Source organism: Corvus cornix, chromosome 1, assembly GCF_000738735.6.
Source record: "Corvus cornix cornix isolate S_Up_H32 chromosome 1, ASM73873v5, whole genome shotgun sequence".
NCBI lineage: Eukaryota > Metazoa > Chordata > Aves > Passeriformes > Corvidae > Corvus > Corvus cornix.
The window spans coordinates 108,159,924-108,186,680 of NC_046332.1; the positions used below are offsets into that span (position 1 = coordinate 108,159,924).

Here is a 26,757-nt window from a genome sequence, read left to right on the forward strand (position 1 = left end):
GTGCACAATTTGTGGTGTACTACCGACCAGAACCTATGTTCAGTGTCACTTTTCTGTAGTTAAATGCACAATGACACACAATTCATTATTATAATAACTTAACCAGCAATGTGTGTTAGAAAATACATTAAGTCTGTCTGCAAGATCAGAGTGTGATCCAAAGAAAAACATCAGCTTTTTTGGTTCACCATAAATCAACCTTACAAGAAATAATTAACTTAAGCAGTGTTGGCTAGTGCAATGCAATGGAAAAGAATTTCCAGAAAATATATTAATACAATATACTTCAGGATGATTCACATATATTTATGTTTAAATTGCTGGAAAATAAGAAATTGAAATTATTAGCAGAACTGCTAGACAGCACTACTGAGAAAAATTACCCAATGAAATAAAGACAAGAAGATATGTTCCCATCATGAGATGCATTTGAGGTCATTACTCCTGCATTAAAAAATGATTTTATATTCAATCCTTTTTTTAATGGTATACAGCATTTTTCAGATACTCTGAAGACCAGGTATAATTTAAAATATATGCACATAAATTCATCTTACACTACAGTAACATTTATAGTAAAAATTAATATACATGTATTTTTAATCACATTTTCATAGGTTATTAAGTACAAAACTGTGTACACAATACACTGCCCATTTTATATGGATATTATGTGGTTATAATGACTTCTATACCATTATCATGTATTATGTATTTCCGCACTTTACTGAAAGCAGTTTTTCACTGCTTGATACTGAAAGTTATGCCATATTTATATTCAACTTTTATTGAAAATGTATTAAAGTAAATTTTAAGAAAAAAGACCTGCAAAACTACATGAAACCACTAAGTCTTTACTAAGTTTAATTTCAAGAATATATATATGGCTCTAAATTAATCAGTACTATTTTGAGAATTAAAATATTTCCCTAAAGCAAAGCATTTGTAAAAGCAAAATGACTAGCAGAAAGCTCCAAATTTAGATGATTTTTTCTTTTAAAATTATCATAGTTGTATACTTTTGATTTGTCATATTTTGAGTTCTCCTTGATAAGGCTATTTAACAAATGGTCAGAAACATCTGGAGCAAATAAGAGAATTTTTCCAAATTTTGAGAAAACAAAAATGGTCAACTAAAAGAATGATTCCATCAAGAAGAGAAGGTTTATTTAATTGCTGAGCATTTATTTTTTCCTTGTCTAAGTTTAAAATTCCCCCGTGAAGTGTGTTTGAGTTGTAACAGAATTATCTTCCATTTTTGTGCCACACACAGACTACACTAGTGGTGATTCAGGATTAGTTAGTACCAGAAGCCAAATAACTTTTTGATGTCTTGGATGTTAGACCTGCACATAAATGGAAGAAGCAAGTCTGAATGTTAAAAAATATACTATATCACACCCAGTATTTCAACAGTTTGCTTCTGCACCTCATCAACGAACTGGTTTTTGGTTGCATTTTCCAATTTACTTTGTTCAACCTCAGAGTCACTCCAGAAAGCATATAACTGAACAGTTCTTATCTGAATAGGTCAGAACAGCACAGTACAGATAAGGGTAGTGTTTAAGCAATTAGGTATTATGGGACATTGCATAGAGATTGTCCTATCTTACTTTTTTAAAGTGCTCTGCAGGAGAGAGATGAAGCATCACCTACTCTGACATCAAAATGTGGAATCGAAGAGAACAAACACATTAGAGGAAAGATTAAAAGAAAAGTTAGTAAGGCTTGTAGCAAGGAAAGCCTTTTTTTATTATTATTTTTTATTTGCTACTGCTGCTCATAGGCAGAAAGATTAAATCAGTCCTGAAGAGATACAAAAGAATTTATAACACCTGCCTAGGATATCCATTATTATTCAATTTTTAAATTACCACTTTGACTTTTGTGTCTCTTTTGACTCACAAGTTTATTGCATTGACTTCTTAACACCCATAAGAAAACACTATTTTTTCTGCTATTATCCCCATCTCTTCTTTTCTCAGTGGCTCCTGTCTATTTCTTTTCTGTTTTTTTTTTTAACAAAGAGCAAAACCTTTGCCTTCGTTTAATTTCTAGAACATCAGAATATATGTGCTGTATGTAATGAAGCAATAGTATTGTGCATAAATTATTGTGTCCTACTGGTTAAGGATTCTCATTTGCCATCAGTGGCAACCTTTCAGGAAATTTGCAAAATTTTTATTCATATATATATATATATGTAAAAGTATATAACATATAGATGATGATGTCACAGCACGAATGACATACAGGTAAGTCTTAACTCAAACTACATACTTATGGACACCAACTTTCAAGAAATATTCACTGGAGAGTCCAAATGAGAAATGTAGAACAGGGTAGAACCATGACTGATAAGGCAAGACTGGAAGTTGGACATGATAAATGCAGTTAAAAACACAGTGTTCAGATGCTATGGAGATGTGTTAGAGGGTGACAGCCTGTATAGTACAGAAATGTGCATAGATATTCAAACTTAACACATAATAAAATGTAAGCTTATACTTCTGAATAACACTTATCAAGCTCTCCCCTCTGACCACTGATCCACATATGGCTTAACAAAACAATTCTCACAATTTCCAGGAGAGGAAAGGTAAGTGTAAGTAACTTTAACATTTTCCTAAGTAGACAGCTGTGAGTTCTTTGTCCCAAAATATTAGCCTGAAGGCAATGAAGTGTGGCATCATTCTTGTTAAGTAACACCTTGAGCAACTGAACAATTCTGCTATTCTATTCATCACATTAACTTTGGTTTTGAACAAAGCACAAAGATACTATAAAAATAGATTAATAGCCACCTTCACTTAGAAAACAGCCAGGCATGTAGTGCTTATCACTACAGAACTGAAATTATCCAAGGAATTTATTGAAAAGGTAGATTACTTTTGCACTTTTCAAAAACACAATATTGAGTTCTTCTCCATACCACAACTTATATAATTTGACTGGGGAGAACAACAGACAAGTGATTTGTCATATGCAGGTGAGAAATGAAATAAGTCTATTTTCTCTCCTAGAATGTAAAAATGTTCATGTAGTCACTCAGACTAAGCAGATGTACAAAATGGAAATTCTCTCTTCCATCAAAAGTCATTGAGTAACAAAGCTACAAATAATTATTTGGAAAATGTTTTCTCATATAAATGTAATAATTTTGGTAAAGATTTGTTTTCTTCCTGACAGTTAAAGAATACTTGAAAAAAAGTCAACAACTGCAAATTCTTGTGATGATGGCTTCATTCTCTGTATTTTTTTGGTAAGTTTAGAAAATGAAAAAGTCTTCCATTGGGATCATGAGATCAAGCATACAAATAAATATTCCTTTTGGAATATTGCTTTAGAATTTACCTCACTCGAGGTTTTGTCATCATTGGACCTTGAAGAATCTGAACTGAATTATCTCTGTGGTTGCTGTTAGGTTTTTTTTGTCTGAATACATCATCTTTAGTTGTATTCCAAATAATTTGGGTAACACTGGCTCTCTAGCATTAAATTCTCAGTGCCACATGGTGGAGTAAGAAGCACACAGAATTTATATTCAGAAAGTGATCCTAAGGAGTTGAATAGCACATATTTGACTCACCTTTCTTTCTGTCAAGTTTCTGAATAAGCTAAACTGATCATTTCACTTAAAAAGAGGAGCTAAATATAATTTTCTCAGGTTAATTTCTGATCAGCTGAAACAAAGATTATTCCTCCTATCAATGCTCTAAATGGACTTGAAATTTTTGAAGCAAACACACAGAGCTCCCAAGCCCTCAGCAGCTTTCTGATTATGAATTTCCCCATATGTTCTTTTAGAACATATTCAGCAACACATATTGCTGAATGGTTTGCTAAACCCCTCAGCATGGATAAACTGATCCCTGCCCAGAAAGCAACACCACTGACTGAAAGATTCCCATTCCAGCTGTGCAGACACTATTGTAGGTATCTTACATGAACAAACTGTTTCCAACTCTACAAAAGAACTTCTGCCAGCAGAAGCTCCAGAGGAGACGTGGCCATTCAAGATGTGTTGTTCTGCCACTGGCTGGGGTGGCTCTTTGCTGGAGGAATGACTCAGTCTATTTACCCACGTAAAAATGATTGTTTATTCCCTTTCCCTCTAAGGATTTTAAAGAACTTCACAACTGAACTTCAGAGAACTTCAATATTTGCATTAAACCTGTTCAGTTGTTAATTAAGTTTTTTTTCATTAGGTCTCACTGGCACCATAAAATAAAAACATGAAAGGGAAAAAATCAGCAGCCTCTATGTTGGTTTTCCCACAGTGGATATAATACAATTGGGTGAACCTGACATGAGACAATAAAATCTCAAGAAAAATGACAAGTTCTGCAAAGGCACTGAGCTGAAATTTTCCTATGAAAGTGTGCTAATTAAGGTTGATTGGGTTTTGTGCTGCTTCATTTTCTGAAGTTCTGAATGACTTTTACACAGTCTGTAGCAATTCCTGGTAAAGTACCTGAGGATGCACATAAACCAGATGCATCCACGGATGTGTGAAGCATACAAGGGTCCAAACACACCATAAAAAAAAAGAGTACATTTTCATAGCAAATTTTCTTATGTATTCATTCTATATAATTACAGGATGAGAAATTCAACTGAGGTATCTTTAAAAAAAATGTTAGTTTTTATCTTATTAAAAAAATTGCTTACACCATTCAGATTTCTGGGAAGGAGAAAAATAATTCAAGAGAGTCAGCACCTAACATTGTTTAGGGTTCAAACTGAAACAATTTGTCTAAATCTGTTATTATACTGATATAAATTAAAATAAAATAAAGTAGGATAAAAGATATTTTCAAAATAAGACTGAATCCAGATGTGGTCCTATTTTCCAAATATAGAATTTATAGTCCCTACATACACATAGAAATATCTGCATGCACCTACAAGTGCACACACACACAAAAAGTAACTGAAAGGTACATCTATCTACATGTTAATTCAAAAGATGCAGTAACCTTTATTTCTGAAAGGAGAGAAGAAATTATTTTCAGGGCTGCATATATTCATCTCTGAGTATATTTAAGACCATCTAAGCTACTCCCTACAAGACAGTAATTTTTTTGGAAAGATTGAAAACTCTACAAACATGCCTAAAAAACCACAACTGAATGCCTCTTCTAAAATCATTATAAAAGCATTCATTTTCAACTTCCCCACAGTTTTTTTCCCTGTTTGTTTACTTTCATAATATGACTGCCTAAATTTAGATGAATTTAACAGAAAAGTTGAGGTATATAATATTGTAGAGTGTTAATAGTTTTATTGCACAGATGTTTGGTTTCATTTCATTCATATTCTTACCCTCAATGCTGCAGGAAAGTAGACTTTACAGAAGAAAGAATGAAAGAGTAAACATGATAATTAGATGTACATTTTTATTTCAAAGGCTCAATAAACCATGTGTAAAGATTGGAAAAAGCTTTTTCCACAGAACTTATGTGAGCTGTGAAAGTTTAAATATAAGTACATTGATGTGCACATGATGAAATAATGAACAATGTGGTCTATGTTTCAATAATTTAGTAACAAACCTTAGGCCACATAATCAACTTTGCAAAAGAGCCATCCAAGAGTAGTGAGGATGAGTTTCCTCTTTCTATGACAGGAGCTGGATTTTAAAGACTCACATTGCCTAACCTTGTTATTTTAAAATTACTGCATAGTCTTCCATGATAGTTATAGCTTTTTACATCTTTTGGACTGGTATATAATATAAATCAGAAGGAAAATATGACTTTAATAGGAAAGTAGCTTAAACTTCTCAAAGTAATCCTACACAAAATTTACTTGCACTTTCATGCTGATCACGTTGCAAATCCTCTTTAATGAGAGGCCGAGGGACAACCAAACACTCTTTGGTTGATTAAGAAAACTAGTAAACACATGAGCTCAACGTGTATAACTTACCTGTGCTTCCTGAGGGACCTGTGCTGCATCCACTCTGTCTGCAGTGTAGGCTGTTAACTGTTTGTCAATAACAGCCAGAGACTCCTGGATCAAGCGCAGTGTTTTGTCAGTCTCCTGTGCAGATTGAATACTCTGTTCAAGACTTTTCTGTCTTCTCACGGCCTAAAAACAATGATAACGTTATCAGCATTCACAGTAACAATGCATATAATAAATTTTTTTCCACACATTTTTTTTTCCCCAAAAAATTCAGGCAAGGAATCAGACACAGGACTCCTGACTTGTGCTCATCCACCTTTTTGTAGGATAAATTGCGCATCTTTTTGCCACCCATTCGCTTTTCTCGGTAAGAAACAAACAACACCCAGATCCACAGACAAGTTCTAAAAAATGAAGGATCCCAAAAAACCAATGTGTAAACTGAGGATTTCTATTCAGAGTGCAAGATGGCAAAGCTGCATCATCAAAGCATTCTGACAGTGCTGTCTTTCTGAGGCAGAGAGGTCCTGCTGATCTTATTATATAATTCAAGAGACTTTGTTTACTGAGAACAGGGTTACTGTCATCACAATCCTATCCAAGGCAATCCACCTCAGTAAGCGAGAGGGATAACAACTCTCTTGAGCTGGATTTCTCTTAGATGAAGCATAAATAGCTGTTTGGAAGAGACAATGCCTACTTTTTCTGTAATGTGGGGAAAAAAAAAACCTAAAAAGTTGAATCTTGCTTCTAGTCCCCCAGCAGTGCCACCGTGGCTTTTTACATGACCCTTTTTGGAGAAGGATGTTTTCCTTTCAAAGGAGTTCAGTTTATGGTTTAAAAAATGAGGGCAATAAATTCTCCATCCAATTTGTCCTTAGAACACGCTTATATTAAACACTTCACATAAATGAGTCAGCTTTAAATATTATTTGCAACACTTTAATAAGGCATTTATCGGGTAATAAATAACCCAGTACATTCTTCCATCTGTCATTGTGTCTACCTGCAGACTCATATTTTACTTGGACCCCAGCTACTGCCTGGCAGAGTTTCTGCTTTATACAAAGCACACAATAGTTACCAACAACTTCAAATTCAACAGAGTTTTTCTGTGTACAAGCCCAGCCATATTGCTGATCACAGGATAAGGTGACTAACTTTCTTTGACATTAATCAAAAGTGAAAGCAAGCACCCTTTAAATAACATTGCTAGGTATCCTACCATTTTTCAAGTCAAATCACACGTTTTCTCTCTGGTAAGTCAGCCATACTTTAATTTTATTTCATACCCATTACAACACTCTTGCCTTGAACAAAAATATCTCTCAGCAATTCAGTGAGAATATTTGATATATCCATACCTTCTTCATGGAGCTCTCAGATTCTTACAGAGCTTCACATATAACAAATGAAAAAGATTATTTCTTGTGAGCCTTCTTGCTAGCTGTTTGACTTAGTTAAAGGATAGGGATCCAACCAGTATTTTCTATATTTGTTTTTGTAAGCTGCTTTGTGCTATTTCAAAACAACTGATCAGATAATCTTGTATCACTGCCAGTTCCAGGAACCTTCCATGGAACTGAGCAGCTTTACATATCAGACTCATGCTGTCAGTGTTAATGGGAGCACCTAAACCACCAAGGTATTATTACCCTACTACATTACTAAGGCTTGCTACCTAAATTACTTTTATGTTCATCTGACTGCAGATTTTAATGTAAAAATCTTCTCAGCCTGTTCAAAGCAGTGAGTTTAAAAACAACAGCTGAATTTAAAAACCACAGCTTCCATCTACCTTGGCACTACTTACTACTGATTTGTAAGCCTGGCTAAGATATAGACTATCAATCCATTTGCGTCACTATAGGGTAGATTGAAAGACACATTAGATCAGAAACAGGATAAGTAGCTTTCTACATCTAATGGGTAAGGTCATCCTCCTGGAAGCTTGGAAGAACCATGGAAGAACCCCCCTGCCTTAACTGATCTCTGTGGTTAACTGTTTAGGACTAACACACGCTCCATGTCCTTCTGTACAGGAAAGCTCACCATTTAAAATAAGACACTAATAAAGTTCCACTCTTATGAGTCATCCAAAAAAGTGTCTGCACTTCCTAGAGAATTCAATATTAAATTTAGTCTTATCTGAAAAACTAGTTTTATAGCAACACCTGAAACTCTGAACCTCTGTCAAATATTTGGAATTAGGGACTTGTTTAAGTACAGATACATTTGCTGCCAGCCTTAGAAGCAGACTGCATGCATGCAATGAAGTAGCAGAATGCACGCAAATTCCCAAAGCCTAAAACACTACAAAAAATAAGCAGTGATCGAAAAATTGTCATCTTTGTGCTGATATAATCAGAAACTATGTATATCAACATCCCATTTTAGAATACAACTGGAAAAATTAAAAGATTCCTAAACTTGTTGATCAAATATTATAGCAGATTAGCTTAAGGAAAAATTACAACAAATCGTTGCCTGAGTGACTGAATTTTTACATTTGTATTTCAAGCAAATATAAAGTCAGATAAATACATATTCATGCTTGTGATGTCTTTATGTGCACACAACACATACACAATGACAAAAAATTCCCCTTTCATTGTCCTCAGAGAGAATTTGATTACAGCCTGAGAATCTGTGTGACATTTTGCCTCTTCCAAGTGAGCTGAAAGTACATCTTTTCCCAAAACTGTGAACAGTTTAAGTGAATGAATGGATGATGTAAGACCAAGACATTAATGCAGCAGTAAAAGAGAGGAATTATTTTGGCAATGGGAGAAGAGCCACACAGCTGAATGTTGGGAAATAGTACCTCCAGAGTTGTGATGATTTTCTCAGATATAAATGGGTGCTATCTTAATTTTTTTGTCTGTATTGCTTACTGGAAACCCTGTCCTGCATGTTCACCTAAAGTCAAGCCCCTAGCTGACCCTGTTGAATTCCCACACCAAATGTAAATGAAAATCTTTACAATAATCTTATAAAAGGTACGATACACTCATGTAATATAACATATTTCTACAATAAGCAACAATTGATTCAAAAATTTAATCTTTTTCACTAAGTAGGTCCCTGGTACTACCACTGGCATTGCAGAATATTTTCCTAATTCAGTCAAGGGGAATGCCACAATATTGAGAAGTCTTCTTCTTCTCTTTCCATAGAAAAGAGTTGTTGGTGGACATAAGCATTAGAATGCTTTACAAAAAGGAGTAGTGATACTACACACTTACGTCTCTGAAGCCGAATTTCAAATTTGTCCTTACAACCCATGTCTGTCTGTGTGAAAATCTATATATGCCTATTTTTTAAAGACATGTGAGAGCTGAGAGCTGAAATTTTATGTATCTATGGTATAAAAATATTTTAATTTATGATGTCTTGTTTGATTCATTTGCTTGTTTCCTGAAATATTATGGGGTTTCTATTTCATTGTGAAAAAATCTAGATGGCTTAACACTGCAGTGTGGGTCTGAGAAGATAACAAGAAGCTCCAGCTTTGCTATCAGATCATAGTCAATATAGCTGAAGGCTTTGGTCTCTGAAGAGAAGTAGCTGACAGTTAATTTCTAAACAGAAAATCTCAGGAAAACAACCAACTCTTTAATTATTTCTGAGCCAGCGAAATGTTGACAGCTGTCAAGGAAAACTAATTCAAAGAAAAAAAAAAAAATCTGCTGTTAGGCACTATCAGAATGAAAGAGAAACAAAAAAAAATATTTATGGAATAAATTTTTAAGTCTCTACAGGGTTTTTATAGATTTTTAGTGGGTTTATGATAAACATAATACTTTTTATGATATGATGTTCTGCACAAATCTGTTTACAATCTACCAAAAGCCAATGGTAAATGCAGGAAATAGCAACATTGCATATTACCCATATAAAATGTAATATTAAGGGAAAGGACCATAGTTAATTCCTTGATGTTGAATGTTATAAAGTTGTATTTATAGATATTACCACTTTTTTGACTAAATAAGACATTTCATCTGTTTAATGACATCAGTCACACATGCAGTTACTAAGATGTTGCTTAGAGTTTTACGGTTAAAACCAAATAGCGTCAAGGCAGTACTTAGTAGTTGGGCTGTGGGAGAATAATAGCACAAAAGCTTTTGAAAATTACAGCACTTTTACTGCAGGGTGTATTTATTTAAAATGCAGAGTTCAGTTCATTAATTAGCTTATAAGTTACAGCTCGTGGAAAAGGGTCTGTTAAGAAAGGCAGAAATCTTAGCTTTTTGGGGTTTTTTTGTGGCTCGGTTATACACTTGTATTATTGAGAAACGTTGCCACAGGCAAAGTTAAAAAGTTAGGAAGCTTTAAAATTCCTTCTTAACTTGCTTAAATTACTTTAAAATTTAACCTGACTCTTGGTGTGATAATGATTGTGACTGAGATATGTCACAAATTCTCTGTACCCTGTTACAGTGCAGATACTGTAACACGCGTATCAAACAAGGAGGCCCATGGAAAAGAGATATCTATGGACCGATTCTTGATAGATGTTTCAGAAAGATGTTTATTTCTCCAGCCACATGGCCGGGGCTCTGCTGAGGAACTGCTGCAATCACGGGACCTGAGGGTCCTTGCCCGTGCAGGGGAACACAAAACAACCAAGGGGGAACGAGGCTGACCAGGGGCAGGGAAACCCCGTGCCTCCCCTCAGGGCCCCTCTCCCAGGGCTACATGGCAGGGGAGGAGACCCCGACATTTCACCCGTTTATTTTTAACAAGAAGAGATTTAGAACTTAACATTAAAAAAAACTGGATAAACATAACAAGAACAGTTTCAAAACAAGACAAGCCACCCTCCTGAGTCTTTAAATGTCCAAACAGATTCTCTAGAACATCTTAAGGCTGACAGAAGGGAGACAGGACTCTCCGGGAATGCTTTGTGGGGAAACTGAGGCAGGAGAGGGTTTAATTTCTTCCCTCCCCCTTTTCATTACCCCCTTGGCATCGGAGAGGAGTTGTAAGGAAAGGGAATTGTATAGGGAAGACATGAGGTGAAAAATGGATTAGGAATAAACTGGGGATGGGGTAAACTTAGGAAAGGGTTTATATTGGGTATAGGGTAAAAGGGGAAAGTAGGTTGCGGGTAGGGAAGTTGCTGGGATGGATATTGTTTATAATTTTGTGCATAACGGCTGCCTTTGACTGGAATACCTCCAGGCCCAGTAACATTTGCTGCTTGTAAACCCTTCTTTCCTTGCACTATATCAAATTGTACAACTTCCCCATCTCCTACACTTTGCAGGTAATTTCTAGGGTTATTCCTTTTAATGGCAGTTCTATGGATGAATAAATCTTCCCCTGTATCATCTTGTGTTATAAATCCATAGTTGTTTTTTACATTGTACCATTTCACAGTTCCTGTGATTTTCGTTGCTACAACTTCTCCTATCACGTGCTTGCGTGTTCGTCATGGGTGCCGGTCCTGCGTGGCTGCTGCCTCGCTGACTCCAATGTCTCGGCCGGGCCCCCGCGTTGCGGCTGCTCCGCATTCTCCGAGCGGCGCTGCTCTGGTGCGTGTCTGGGCTCTGCGCGGCCCCGCGCCCATGTTTCGGCCGGGCCCCCGAGCGATGACCCCCCTGCACCCTGCTCCAGCGCGCATCTTGGCTGGGCGCGGCTCCGCTTCACCGCCGCCAGCCACCGCCCGCGCGCTGCTCCTCTCGGTTGGGCGTTCACGGGGCTCGCTCCACCACGCGCTGCGCAGGGCCAGGTGGGCACCGCTGGGTCACCCCGCTCCTGCTGCGGCTCGCTCCGTGGCCAACACTGCAGCTCACGCTGTTCCGCCCACACGTGGGAACTGCCTCACTGCTGATCAGAGAGGGCTCGGTCCACATGGCCGCGGTCGCACGGTCTCTGAGGCAGGCCTCCCTTCGTCAAGACACAGCTGACATTGCTCAACAGTCTCGGTAATTAAATAATATTCATGAAAATATTCTTCCATCGGCATATATTTTGACTCAGAAATTAACTGTGTGCAAACGGTATTCCAAAAGTCTTTGGTAACAATCACATCCCAAGAAACATAGAAAAAGTTCTTAAACAACCATGCCAGGACGTGTTTCAGTTCCTTTTGAGCTTGAATTAAGCTAAAATTTACAAATCGTTGTTCAAGAATCTTTTCAAGTTTAAGATAAATGTCCCTATGCGGCTCGGAGAGCCAAAAGTCTTTCCACGGTTCCTCCATAGTTTAGAGATGGAACAGCAAAACAAAACAAGAAGAGAAATCCAGAATTTCTAGAGTTTACTCACACATCAGTCGCTTAGGGATCAGGGATCATTCTGCTCGCATTATGCACCATTTGTTACAGTGCAGATACTGTAACACGATGTATCAACCAAGGAGTCCCGTGGAAAAGAAATATATATGGACCGATTCTTGATAGATGTTTCAGAGATGTTTATTTCTCCAGCCGTGTGGCCGGAGCTCTGCCGAGGAACTGCTCAATCACGGGACCTGAGGGTCCTTGCCCGCGCAGGGGAACACAAAACAACCATGGGGGAATGAGGCTGACCGGGGGCTAGGGAAACCTCGTGTCTCCCCGCCTGGGGCCCCTCTCCCAGGACTACATGGCAGGGGGGAAGGGACCCCAACAGTATCCCTCACATCAAATTCCAAACATGTTAATCTTTGCTTAATCTCAGAGTAGATTAATGTTTGTGATTAGACCTAAATTAGAAACATGTTTTTTAAAATTCAAAACATTACCTTTGGACCCATGATTTTTTAAGACCCTCCAACCTAGAACTAATTCTTCTGCAAGTTCTAGTAATATTATGCAGTGTGCTTTTCAAGTAAATGCCTAGAAATATATGACCTCCCAGCCATTAAGTGATATTCAGCTTTGATCAATTGACTTTTCAAGTAAATGCCTAGAAATATATGACTTCCCATCCATTAAGTGATATTCAGCTTTGATCAATTGACTTCCAAACCTGGAAACCATACCAGGAAAGATTTTTCTATCTTTTTAGGTTATCACTGCAGGCAGATAATGCCTCAGAACTTGTAAAAGCAGCCCTCTTGGCAGCCAGAAATCATGTGGAGATTGGGTGTGAAATATTCTTTCTCCTCTGGAGAGGAGACCAAAACAGAAAAATTGTGTCAAATGATGAATGCGTGCTCTTTGAAAGAAACCAAAGGTAATCTTCACGGGAGTCCTAAAAGGAATTAAGAGATAGGACTCAACAATAATAATTGAATCTAGTGTAAAGTCCATGTGAACAATAATGTTTTGTACAGTTTTCTGCAAGCATAGTCTCAAGAATATCCGATTGTCATTTTTGAAGTTTGCTGGACAGGATTTAAATCACTTTCAGCATTACAAGGGATGATAGTTGCTTGCAATATTAGCTTCAAATCCTTCAGTGTTTCCTAAATCCAGTATATAGAGTTTTAAGTGAATCAGTCCTTGAAAAGTAAGGATAGGGTATACTTTGCTTATCAGCCAGCCCCAAATGTTCAAAAGTAAACTAAACACACTCGGCCTTTGTTAGCTAAAGAAGATAAGGCATATAAACACAGGCCATTATCTGCCTTTAAAAATGAATCTCTATCTCAGCAGCAAAGCTGCATTGTCTTGCAGCATCATTCATATGGAAGTGGCTGGTTTGGTTGCTCTATTAGTAGTGAATAAATATTTCACAAATCAGTTTCTGCCCACATGAGCTTATAGTCTTGGTAATTACCAGCACAATTATTCAAATAGAAACAAATAACTTCACCACTTTAGGACTACCAATCTGCCAAGTGAAGAAGTGACCTTGACCATGAGCTGGTGTGTGTTATGTGCCTGCAATATATATTATACAAGGAGAATGCTGCTTGAATTTCAAGAGACTACACAAACAGCACAGAAAGTTCAGTACCAGGAATCTATGAAAAAAAAAAAAAGTATGTTTTTCCACTTCAGAGTAAGATCTCACCATTAGTATTTAACTACTCAACATCTGATCAAGCTTTCAAAGAAGCTTTTAAAGAAGCCCTCCACCCCAATTTGCCTATCTTTGAAAGAAATTGGAGAGCAATGAGCAAATTTCTAATATATTTGCCTATATTCTCATCAAAATTATTTCCAGAATTTCACACAACATCTTCATGATATGCTTTTCACACTAAATCCCTGAAGTTTTATGAATTTTGATTTAATATCTATTAGTGGTGACTGAATAGTATTCAACTATCACTCAAAAAGACTATTTGAAAGTCTTGTTCTCATACCCTGGAAGCCTTCTGTATGTTCCTAGTTTTCTCCTTCAAGTCAGTAAAAAATTGACAAATACAAAGAAGTAGAATTCCAGAGAGTCTACATATTTTTATAAACTCACAGGATTGAGATTATTTAAAAAAAAAAAAAAAAAAAAAAAGAGCAGGTATACAAAAATTTCTATTTACATTTCTGTTATGACACTGTCCAGTTACACAGAATTACCTGAATGCCTGCACTGCTCCAGTGCTCCAGGCTCTTTCCCCGACTGGGCTCTTTCCCTCCCCATCCTTCAAGTTTATTCTCAGAACAGCTGAGGACCCTCCCATAATTTTTATTGTAGTGTGTTTACTTCCACTGTTTTCAAGAATAAGTATATTTCAAGCACCACGAAAGAAGTAAAATTCTTTTCATTGTTATGTAGATTTTCATCCTTCTAATACACCTGCTTTCCAAAAATCTGCACTTGTGCGTCATTTATATCCTTGTAACCGAGTAATTTTTGACAGTTTTTGTAGGTCATCTTTGAGCATGTTCTGATTACAGTCATAAAGGGGCTATCTATGTCCTTTGCTAGGTCTTCCCCTAATAACTACTTCTGATCTTCACCAAGTACTGAGCTGATGTCTTCCTCATATTTATAGCATATTTCTAGATTTGGCTCTCTTTGTGTTATGTGTTTCTATATTGAAGCATCTTTTCAAATCTTTCATCGATACAAGTACACTTATTGTTTAATGAAAAATATACATGTAAAAGATATTACTCATATTTCATTTTTAAAATAATTTGCTTCTCGCTAAGAGTTTTGTCAGAGAAAACATCCTACGTATTCAATTTAAGATTAAATCCACTAGATGGTCACTATGGTTTTGAAATTTTGGGGTTACCTATTTTACTGGTTTTGGCTGGGACTGAGTTAATTTCCACTGCAGCCTGTATGGTTCAGTGGTTTGGATTGGTGCCCAAAACAGTGTTGATAACACAGGGATCTTTTAGTCATTGCTTAGCAGGGCTTCTACAGTGCCCAGGACTTCTCCTTCTCACCCTGCCCCTTCCAGCGAGCAGGCTGGGGGTGGGCAAGGGGCTTTGAAAAGACACAGCCAGGACAGCTGACCTAAGCACCACACAGGGTCATGCTCAACAATAAGAAGAGGTGGGGGAAAGTGTTTTCAAAGTTGTCATTCCACACGGACTGGTTGAGTATTAGTCTTCTGGGGGTAATTTCTTCTGCATCACTTGCTTTTACCCTTTTTTCCTTTTACTTATTAAATCGTCCTAATCCCAATCCATGAGTTTTCTTGCTTTTGCATTTTCTATATCTCTGTCAAAGCACCAGGAGATGTGGAGTCTTGTGGTCCTATGCTGCCTACTGGAGTTAGCCCACCACACCCATGAAACCACTTCTAACATAAAATTTTGTTTGTGACCTGTTCAGGAACTGTACCAACAAAATAACTTTTTTATTTTTTAAGTGGCGTTAGATTGTCCTCTACTTAATGGGAAGACCATTAAATATACCTCCTGCTGAAGTTCTTCCCATCGAGTATTGAACTTGTCAAGTTTCTCATTGATCAATTCATCCAAGATTCCACCATCTGTCAAAGTCTGAGCCAGTTCCCGAATCTGGTTGCGGTTATCTTCTGGATGTCTCATTAAACGTTCCAGAGACTGAAAAAAGTCAAAAAAAGTAGTTTATTTTCCTTTTTGTAAATAAGGTTCTACAGAGCAATCCCAATTTGCCTTAAAAATATAAGAAAGAAATATCACGTTTCATATAAATTAAAAATAGAGAAAAAAAGATGAAGTACTTATGTTCCATGCCTTGATAAATAATGTTCTGTACTACTTATTACCAAGCACAAAGATTTTTCATAAAGCAATAAATTTACTGCTTGATTTTAAAAATGTGGGCTATGCCCAATGAATTCAGTCAAAGTAGTTGTACTTTAATATAAAAAACTCACTTGAGTATCTAAATTGATGAAATTCAACATCAAGAATGAATTATCAATGCAATATTTTGTATTTTGATGCACTAAAAGTATTAATTCCTACAAATTTAAAAGGCTCTATGAATAAAAAAGAATAATAAACAAAGTTGCACTTCTATGATGGAAACTTGCCCTCTCTGAAGCCTACAACATTTTTTGACTGTCTGAACTGAGGTAATTTTTTTTTAAGAATGCTTATTTTATCATTACCAAAACTGTCTATGACACCAGCCATACCACATTTAATTACTGTTTCATTTAGCTGGATTTGAATTCAAAACCTCGTTTCTTTAATCTAGTGAGAACTTAGGACTTTACAAATATTCTGAAATTTGCTCCTGTGTAATGTTAATTCACAGCTTGTTTAGAATGACATGGAATTTACAATTTATCAATACATGTGATTTGGTAATTTAAGTTAGCACTTACATCTAAAGACTCAGAAATCTCTTCTGCACCTCCCTGGATATTTTCAGTTGCTTTGAGTTTCCGTTCGACCTCATTCAACCATTTATTTTCTACATCCAAATACGACAATAATTCACGCCAACATGCCCATACCTCCTGATGAAGAAAAAGTTTATTTAGATTGAAAATCTCACTGAAAAATTTCACTCATTAAAATACTGAATACATTCATGCCTTATCCCCTAAGCAACATGGTTGATATCTGAGGCTTATGGAACAATACAGTTGATTTTTATTTCCCACTACTCACATGAACCAAATTAATATAAAAGACAAGAAAACCATCATTTTGATTAAACAGAGAAAAACCACAGAAAATAACATGAAAAAGTGAACACTTCTGCAAAACACAACTTGAATCTTCATTTTCATCTACTATTCACTTTATATGTTTTCTGTAAAGTTTTTTTTAATATAAATATAAAAGTGAGCAGAATTTTTAAAGACCCATGTTAGAAATTTATGTCTTTATTATAAAAAGCAGTTAGATTCCTTATATATTCTATATATTAATTGCTTAAATAACATGTTCATAAAATGTCAGCTTTTAAGAATTCAGATTGAAATCTCTATGGAAATTAATTCTAAACCGCATTTAGTGCAATTTATGTACCTTTTAAGTGCTAGAGTACTAAATATAATGTTGTAAAATGTTCTTATTCTCCTGAAATTAAATTATTGTCTAATATTTTATTTATACAGTGCCTGAAGATATCTGCTTAAATAAGCAGATAAAAATGGCATTATATACACAAACAAAACATTTAAACTCTCCATAAATAATCTTTTTGTACCCTTTTTTTCATTAGTAGAACTTATTAATGTTATTGAAATGTATTACACTCTTGGCAGATCAAGCTTCCCAGAGTGCAATTCATCTCACCTAACTTTTCTCACAACAAATGAGGGTTATAGAGGGATATTAACATGCAACAACACATCATCAATGATCAGGGTAAATACAGATTACCAGTTTAGACTACACACCTAATTTTCCACAGTGAAATTCAGACAAGATAATTTTTACTCTGGTATATTATTGTGCTGTATGAGGTTAGCTCTTTCAAATTATTCATAAGCAAAATATAGCTCTTGCAAAATTCACAACAAAAAAACCACACCTAATTCACTGTGACTACTGTGTAATATAAAAGCAGTGCCATGGCAAGAATCAGCAATGGAGTTGGCCGAAATGGCAGGGTCAACTTGAAATACATGAGAAATATTCAGTTTGCCAGAAGATCAAATGCTGTTCCCATGCTGAGATAATACCACCTGACCAGCTTCAGGGCCATTCAATCAAAATCCTTTGCCATGGAAGAGAGAAGCACAGAGTTGCTGATAAAGAGAACATCACAGGGTTGCTACAAAGCCAGATTCCTGGCTTGATCTCAGGAGGGATAAAACCTTGGGCAACCATTGCCATCTTTGACCTAAGAGCCATGTCTCAGTCTTTTCTTGTAACACAACTCCCTAGCAGATATGATTCTCAAAATAACTTTGTGTGTGGCTCATAACATGGGGTATTTGGTATATGGCTCATAATGCGAGGATAGCCTTGGGCTACCCACGATCCCATATGATGATATATCTGTGCTCTCCACCTTACTTCTTGCAGTTAGGAGGGCTATAAATACAACGACTGACAAGATATCAAACCTCCAAAGTCTTCCACTTTCCATTCAGTCTGCTGCAGAGTTGCTGGTAGCTGGTAATTAGAACATCAAGCTCCTTTTTCAAAGCCTCATGAGCTGCTGGTGGAGCCTTTGCTATAAAATTATTCACAGAATCTGTAATAAGCTTTACTTTCACCTCTTTCTGCAGAGCTTCCTCCTTTGCTCTCTGGAAAGGAAAAAAAAGAGAAGTTGTAGTCCTGGTTTAAGAAGGAAACTGATTTCTGATAACTATCAGTGTTCTCTGACAGAATCCTAGAGGGAGAAAAAAACTCAACACTACAACAAAACAAAATACAACAGGAAGCATTTAATTCCCCGACTTTCTGACATAATCTTGAATGCATCCAAAAAACTTTTGCTTCATTTTGTTGCCAATACACAATACTCAATATAATTTAACATCTCACAGCCATCTAGTGTTCTGGAGCTCTCAGGCTAATGGAACATTTCAGCACTTTTTTCCCTCAGGAAATTCTCCAAACACTTTTAGCATCATAACTTATGAACCACAAATGACAAAAAAAAAAAAAAAAAAAAAAATCTGTTTTGCTACAAATCCACGTACCCAGATTTAACGGCAAAATCCCAAGCTCACTTACAATTAAGTTGTTCCATAAATTTCCATATATTATGCATATTCTGACTGGCAGCAAATTATTTGTTTCAGTAAATAGTGAGACCATCAGTTGCATGGTCTGAAGCTCTCAAACACTGGAAAAACCCATGGAAAATGAAGAGTTTGAAAACAAAGTGTTGGATAGATTGTTAAAGCCATATATATAATGACAACCACGTTATTATCTGGCTTCCTGAATAGCACAAACCAAACAATTCACCTTTGAAATAAGAATTAAGCCCACATCCAGTGGCTCAGCAAAAGTGTATTTAAGCATGTATCACAAGTTAGTGTTTTTGTCCAGAGGCCATGTTCATCCCACCTGAAGGAAACTTTACTAATTGAAATCAAAATATGCTGTTTCTATACTCCTATATTAAAGACACAATATGCATACATGGCACACACCAACATGCACCCTAAAGTCCTATTTTTTTTTCTGCTCACTCTAAAGCAAAGACAAGATATAAAACTGATTTCACTCTACTGCTGCTAATGCCCAATTTTTAGGAATTACTCCTTAAGTAAAAAGAATGTTGAAGGTACATCCAAATCAAATATCCAATAAAGCAAAGAGGAAAAAAAGCAGTGTGGTGTTGAGGAATATCAAATATCTCCTAGCATATTCCAAATAGAAATTACTTCAAGCCACCTGCTACGTTTAACTTTAGGCTGCTAGATCTGAAAAGGCACTTTTCTAAAAAGAAAGAGTAGACCTTTCTTTACAATGAGAGCTTCAAAAAAACTTTGAACACAGCTTAAGGAATTAATTAATCTTTTACCTTCAGTTCCTCAACAGCTTTCTGTAACTCATCGGGTGTTTTATACTCAAAATCTCTTTCCAGATATTCTTCCTCAGCTTGTGTTATCCACTCATGCATCTCTGATAAATCCTTTCTGAGACTCACAGTCTTATCCAAACCACCTTTTAATGCAGCCTTCTTAGCATAGGCCTTTAAGAAAGAAAAGATTACATAGTACTTGAAGCAAAGCTACTGTACAAACCTGACAATATTTTAGCCTGAAAATAATCAAATTAAATCCTATAATAATAACATTGCTGAAATTAGGCAGATGTTAACAAGTAATTAGGTAGATATTAATAATAGACAATCAAAAAAGTACTAGATTTGTGTACACCCTTTTTTAGCGAATCATGGCTGTGCAGAATGAGTTTGTAATGATTCTAGAACAAGAGTCTACACCATATGCTCATGTCATCAGAAAGAAAATCTGGAAAAAAAACTATCTCCCAGGGACTATTTTCTGTGAGATGTAAAAAGAATAAACACAGGAGACTTTGAAAGTGCATCCAAGGATGAAACCAAAGCCTCTTGAGCTATGAAGTCAGATGACCTTCTAACTAGTTCGAATGCAACTTACTAGAGAATAAAGCAATATTCATATCTTCCTTCTGCTGATAAAGTCATTAATGAATGTCTCAGAAATGTGAATATCCTAAAAATAGGTAAGGAAAAAAACCCCAACCTCCTATTGGAAGAAACTATTTATCTTAAAGGGAAAAATACTACTGTTAAATCATTTCCTAATCACTAAGTGGGGATCATATAATTGTGTTATATAGCTCATGTATAAAACAAAAACTAGATAATATTTGAGATTACCTCCATCTAAAACCATTCTCTGATTCTATTCATTGTCCATTAACCTATCAAAATTGTCCCTGATTGATCTATCTTCCAATAGTATTAAGAAGTTTGCATCAAAAATAGGAAGTTGTACTGATGCCATTTCTCAGAGTTGGGCTTGCAGAGCTTATTGCTCCAATATCCTGCTCTGTGGTGCTGCTTCAGTAAACATTATTTTCAGCAGTATCAGGAGAAATTTTCTTAGTATTTGGTCTTAATTTCTGACTTTTATTGGTTTGTTACTCATCCTTGAGGACTGGCTGTTTAACATAAATGCTGTTCTACATAAATGTTGTTTTACAGAACAAAATAGAGCAACAATCAGTGAGTATAAAAGCCGAATTTTATGTGGCTCTGCAAAATTGTCTCTTCCTCAGCCTCAGCACCAGAAGAGAAGGTAATCTCCCACCACCTGAAAAGAGTATCTGAATTGTCAATGACAATTGCCAATTAACATATCTCAGTCATATTAACTGCATGTATATCAACCCAAGCTGACTTTTCCAAATATTTTCAGGAAACCTGGACAGACGAGACTCATTTTTGTATTGACTACTCATGTATTTCAATAGCTATGATTGAAGAAGTTCTGTTAGAAATGCCCACTGAAAGGCAATAATCTGTGCCTCTTATTGAATGAAATTATTGCAGGCAGATTTTTGGGGAAGTCAGAATAAAACTGTGGCGGACTTCTGTACTTGTAAGGCAATACTTGAAATTTCTGTGAGAGAAGTGCAAAAGTATGCCACTTATTAATATCACAAAAAAAAATGGAATTAAATACTCCATGGTAGTGAAAGGGGAAAGACTACAAAACTGGATCAATAAAATCTCTTACAGATTTCAAAGATCAAAATTTTAAAATATGTTTATCAGAAAAATATAGAGAGACTATTTTCCACATACAAAGTGAATAATAAAAAATTTTAGAAAATATATACCACATTAAAAGGTAACAGTTTTACTGTTATGAAAATATATATTATAAAGGTAGACAAGAGAAAAAGCAAGTAGGAAAAATTTAAAGGTAATAAAACATGAAAAATCTTATTTGAACTGTCATAAAAATAAGAATCCAAATGTCATCGGTGAAATAATAGTAATTTTTAGCTTCCTTACTCTCCAAAATTATTAATAATGTCTTTAATTAAAATAAAAGAGCTGTCCTTTCCTATTATGCCCCATTCTCTCAACTCCATGTGACTACTGGAGACTAATTTATACACATGCATATGTGCACATACTCTTAATTCTGAGTTACTGAATTATGATCCCTTCACTGCTTTAACGCCTTTTTTCATCCAGAGCAATAACAAGAGATTACAACAATGTATAAGAGAACATAAAACTAAATACAGAACTTGACTGTTTTGGCAAATGCCTAAACAACACCTTCAGAAATCTACTTTTGCAGGAGCCATAAATGACACTGCTGTTAGATCTAATATATTAGTACGTAACTTTGTCATAAAAATAATAAGGTACTGTTTTATAATATAAATGAATATACTTTACATGTACTGCTACAGGCTAAATTACACTCTGTAAAATATTAGTTTAATTAATACATCTAAATTCAGCTTCGTATCTACTGCATATGTACAGAAGGACAATTCTGCCAATGATAACCCTGATGATTAATTTCAAAAGAACCAGTCACAGCAGGAGACTTGGTACCTGTTGGCAAATGTGGTCCCACTGAGCATTGAGATCCTTTAGCTCTGACTCTATTCTGGAAGCAAATTCTGGCTCTGCTTCTCTCTTCATTTTCTCCCCAGTCTCATTAACACTGTTCAAACTGGGCTGGATTGTCTGGATATCATTTACTAAAGCCTAAAGAAATAGCAAAAGATTACGCAAGCAGTATTCACACAAAGTTTTAAATATGTTATCTCTATGAAAATGTGTCTACATGAGATTCTGAATTGTCTGGGGTCCAGATCTCCAGTCAAATAAGTACAATCAACAGACTTATCTATGAAAAGAAACAAGAAAGAAATGAGCAGCTCTAATGTGGCAAGCTATTCTATACCAAATAAAATTATGTCATTTTTAAATGTTATGTATGCCCTGTAAATACATACTTACATAATGTTACATTACATATATTATATCTCTTAAAATGCTTCCCTGCTGTTGGTTGAAGAAAACATGAAAATACATAGATCTTTTATTCACATTTCTGAAAGAACATTCCATTATAATAGTGAAAAATAACGATAATTCTTATTTATATAATGGGTAAGAGAAAGTATGAGGAACTTGCAGTTCTGTAAGATCACTGTGTATGTTTCGTAATATTTACACATCCTGCCAGAACATTTACAGAACTTGTAAATTCCACTGAACATATAGACAGGGACCATCACGGATTACAAGATTCACTGCACTAACACACTCTGTTGGGACAGGAAGAAGAATTTGTAAACCATGTGATGGAAGTACCAATACTTCACGATGCTTTAAAACTCTACTGGGATAGCATCTGGAACTCGTAAGTTTAGTGAAAAAAGAATGGATATAACTCAGAATACCTACAAGTTCTTTTGTTACAGTCGGAAAAGTTTGTAAATAGTGTAACAGATATAGAAAAAGATTTTTTGGCACAGATTATCGAGATTAAAAAAATAAATAAGCAGCATTCATGAACTCAACAAAGTAAATAAACAGTTGACTTTAGAGGCTAGTTACATATTATTTGTTGTATTTGATGTTTTGCTCCTGCTATAAATACATAAAAATACTGTCACTGTTTGTCTCCTTCTGGTATTAAAGTTTTCATGTTTTTAACTGAATTTTCCTTCAAACTGAGGACATGCAAAAGGTTCAAATATACTGCAGAAGGCAATCCCCTTAAAAAATGAATCTATTTTTAGGAACGGTAATCATTTGTGTAACTTCTGTTTAAGCTCATCTCATAGAAAGTAATTGAGTAACTGTCAAGCAGGCAGGTAATACTCACTGTACACTGCTCAAGTTGCTTTTCCAGTGCTTCTGAGTCTCCAAGGGCAGGCCACTCCTCCTTCAGAAAAACATCCACTTCAGCCATCCACTTCTTCAGTGTTTTAGTGTCATTCTGTGTATTAAAACGACATTTCATTGCATCACACAAAACCTGACTGGCAAGAGTGTAATTCATCCTGACACTACAATTAAACTCATTGCAATGTAATTGCAAGATTATTGAGCTGTCTGAAAATACAAACACAGCAAACAAGGAAAACCAATTTTACCTGGGACTGTCATCAACACTTTAACCTGCACTTTGACCACTTCTGACCAAGTTTAATGCGTCTACGAGTAGGCAACTTTATGGCTCTCAAATTTATGCCTTACAAATATCATTTGTGTTTAGATACTGCATGTTTGTTCATTGGTTCCTTCTATGGCTTCATACTACTCATACTTGGCATTTAATTCAGGCTCTCCTATCAAATCTTCTGTGCTTCCATTTAATATTCAGACTCTTTTTGGAAGTTATATGCTCTAGTGCCTATTTTTCTACCAGAACACAACACAGAAAAATGCCCTCATTATTCAGAATGAAAAAAACCAGTGTAACTGAAAGAGATCCACTTCAGAAACTAAAATCATATAATGGCTCAATGAGTCATTTCAGAGTCTCTCAGTTACTGTTTCTAACACTAGAATAGAGACATTATTTTCATAGTCTTTACTTAACTCTTGCAATTGATAAAAAAAACTGAACATCAAATACTTGGAAAGAGGGAATGCTACTAGTCCAGGCAACATTACATAGGTAATCTAATAACTTGAAAAGTAGAATAAGATATAAAAAACACCACCTAAAATTACCTTAAAATGCCATCTTATGTGAACAGATGCACATATTAAAATAAAAATATATATGGCAAAAATTTTAAAAGTAAATTTTAAAGCACTTTTTCATCAAAGTATTTTCATCACCAATGAAATACATATTGATATTGATATTACTTGCTGAATGCAAAGCTGAATTAAAGCACAAAAAGGACATTAGAATAGAGACTTTCTCCTAAAATGTACACAAACGTGCCTTAGTAACAATTATGAGATAGGTAACCAAAGGGAACATTTCCCTAATGTGACTGATATATTTAAAAACAACAGTCTATCATGGAAAATTAAATCAATTAAAAAAATTAATCATACAAAAATTATCAGTGTACTTCAGAATGGCGATTACCAAAACACTGTTGAAATATCTACTGTGCATTCCATTATCCAACAGTAAAAATAGTTCAGAATCATATTTCATGATGAACCTTTAATACCTTTACAAGAATACTTTAAGTATAGTTCATTAATGTGGTAAAATGTAGATCTGGTGGGATTTACTTAAAAAGAGATTAGTCTCCAGCTACCAATGAAGATCAAATGTATGACTCTCATTTTCAATCAGATTGTAAATCCATTTTGTTTATGAACACTGATTTCATCATATCCCATACTGATGCATTTCATAAATTATAACAGCTAAAACAATAATCTGGATGAAATTTCATTCAACAAGCTGAAAAGACAATGACTTTTATATTAGATGTGTACCATAGGAATTTTAGGAATAAATATAAGGGCTAAAATTTGTGTGCATCCACAGCTTACACAGATTTAAAAATGCATGTTTTATAGAGCATGGTCATGATGTTCAGGACCTTTTTAAGAGCAGTGGGCAAACCTCTAAATTTGACAAAGGAGTGGGAGTAGAGACAGGAGGGAGAAGGGAGGGAAAAGACAAGATCTTGAATTTCTTAAGCAAAGTGCCTTGCTTTTTTTATGTGCCACTGTTTTGGGAGTAGGGTGGCATCTCTGAGGAGAGGACAGGTGCTGTCCTGTGCTGGATGTAGTTCCAGCTTCCTCCTGTGGAACCACCACAGGACATGGCTGATGCTACGGTGAGCTAGTGATGCTCAGTGACAACGTAGTTAAGAAAGGGCAAAAATGTCAGACAGACAGAGGAGAGGAGGAAAAAAGTGAGAAACAGCCCTACAGACACCCAGGTGAGGTTCCAATGCTGCCATTCTAAATACCTTAAATACACTTTTGCTTTCTGGAAACTGATGCCAAGATACTACCTACCATATTACAGATGACTTTAGTTATGTAAGTGGGTTCGTTAAAGTCAATATGGTACAGCTACTTCAGATGCATGATAAGTGCTTCAGATACATTGAAAAAGGAAGTAGAGGAACATTATTTACAATTTTTACTGAAATTAAAATTTTTTGCTATTGAAAGAACATAGGCAGAAATAGCCACGAAAACAGAATTCAAAGTAAAATCTTGCACCCATCAAAATCAAGCAGACATTTAAATACATTTTTTGTACTGTTTTAATCATCTCACTTTGGTATTAATTTCTGGAAGTACCTAAATGTGTTCTGTCCTAGTCCATAGCAACAAGCCACCACATACAAGATGAGGCTGAAATAGTTTGATTAACCTGGAATCGCTGGAGTTTGCTCATTCGCTCCTCCAGTTTCTGGGAATGTTCCGCCAGCTGTGCCGAGAGCTTCTTCCAGCGGCCAAGGACCACCTCAATCTCTGATCGGTAACTCTGACTGACTTCTGCAGGGGCTTTCCTGGACAAGTCTTCCACAGTTGTGCTGAGATAATTCAGGCCTTTTTGCTGCTCTTGCAGAGAACTTTGTAGAGCCTATGAATAAGAAGCAAATGGAATCCCGATACATGTGCTAGGCAATTCTCTTTGTTTCACAAACACAGGCAAGACATAGAGGCCATCTTTGCTAAAACAGGGAAAGGCAAAATTTACTGAGCAATTTAGAATTGTTTTTCTCATGCAACATAGCAAGTAGGATTTTTTTAGTTGAACTGAGAATATAACCCGAGGTATTTATACTTGTCAATAGATGTGATCTACATATATTTCATTAATTTGAGATAGGAATTTACTATGGCCCTGTTGATTACACTTTAAAAAGAACCAGGGAAAAAAAACAGAACATGGAAAAAAAGAATAAACTTAAGAGAACTGATTCTGTGATATAAAGTTTTTTATAATTTCTCAAAAATTATGCAATTCTCATCCCAAATTTACTTCATCTATTTTTTTTCTCTATATTCTACTTTTTATTTCTGACTGTGCATCAAACAATATGGTCATTAGCCATCCAAGAGTAGAAACTCTATCAGACATTGAGATACAGGGAGGGTTTATGCCCACTGGCAAAATTTGTTACACATTTGTGA

The 26,757-nt window shown here is 35.6% G+C and overlaps 1 protein-coding gene across 9 annotated transcripts in view; it reads right to left on the minus strand.

Moving 5' to 3' along the window:
- The window catches only part of DMD (dystrophin), a 1,178,400-nt gene that overhangs the window by 634,730 nt on the left and 516,913 nt on the right, over positions 1-26,757 (minus strand). For 8 of the 9 annotated variants that reach the window (XM_010394528.4, XM_019282745.3, XM_039551931.1 and 5 more), the window contains 8 exons: positions 25,991-26,203; positions 23,510-23,623; positions 22,225-22,380; positions 19,681-19,851; positions 18,266-18,448; positions 16,568-16,702; positions 15,666-15,815; positions 5,932-6,093 (listed from right to left, as the gene is read on the minus strand). In XM_010394528.4, coding sequence (XP_010392830.2) covers positions 5,932-6,093; positions 15,666-15,815; positions 16,568-16,702; positions 18,266-18,448; positions 19,681-19,851; positions 22,225-22,380; positions 23,510-23,623; positions 25,991-26,203 — 1,284 coding nt within the window. Of the gene's footprint in view, positions 1-5,931; positions 6,094-6,226; positions 6,425-15,665; positions 15,816-16,567; positions 16,703-18,265; positions 18,449-19,680; positions 19,852-22,224; positions 22,381-23,509; positions 23,624-25,990; positions 26,204-26,757 lie in introns of those variants that run through there. The other variant, XM_019282753.2, reaches the window with a different exon arrangement.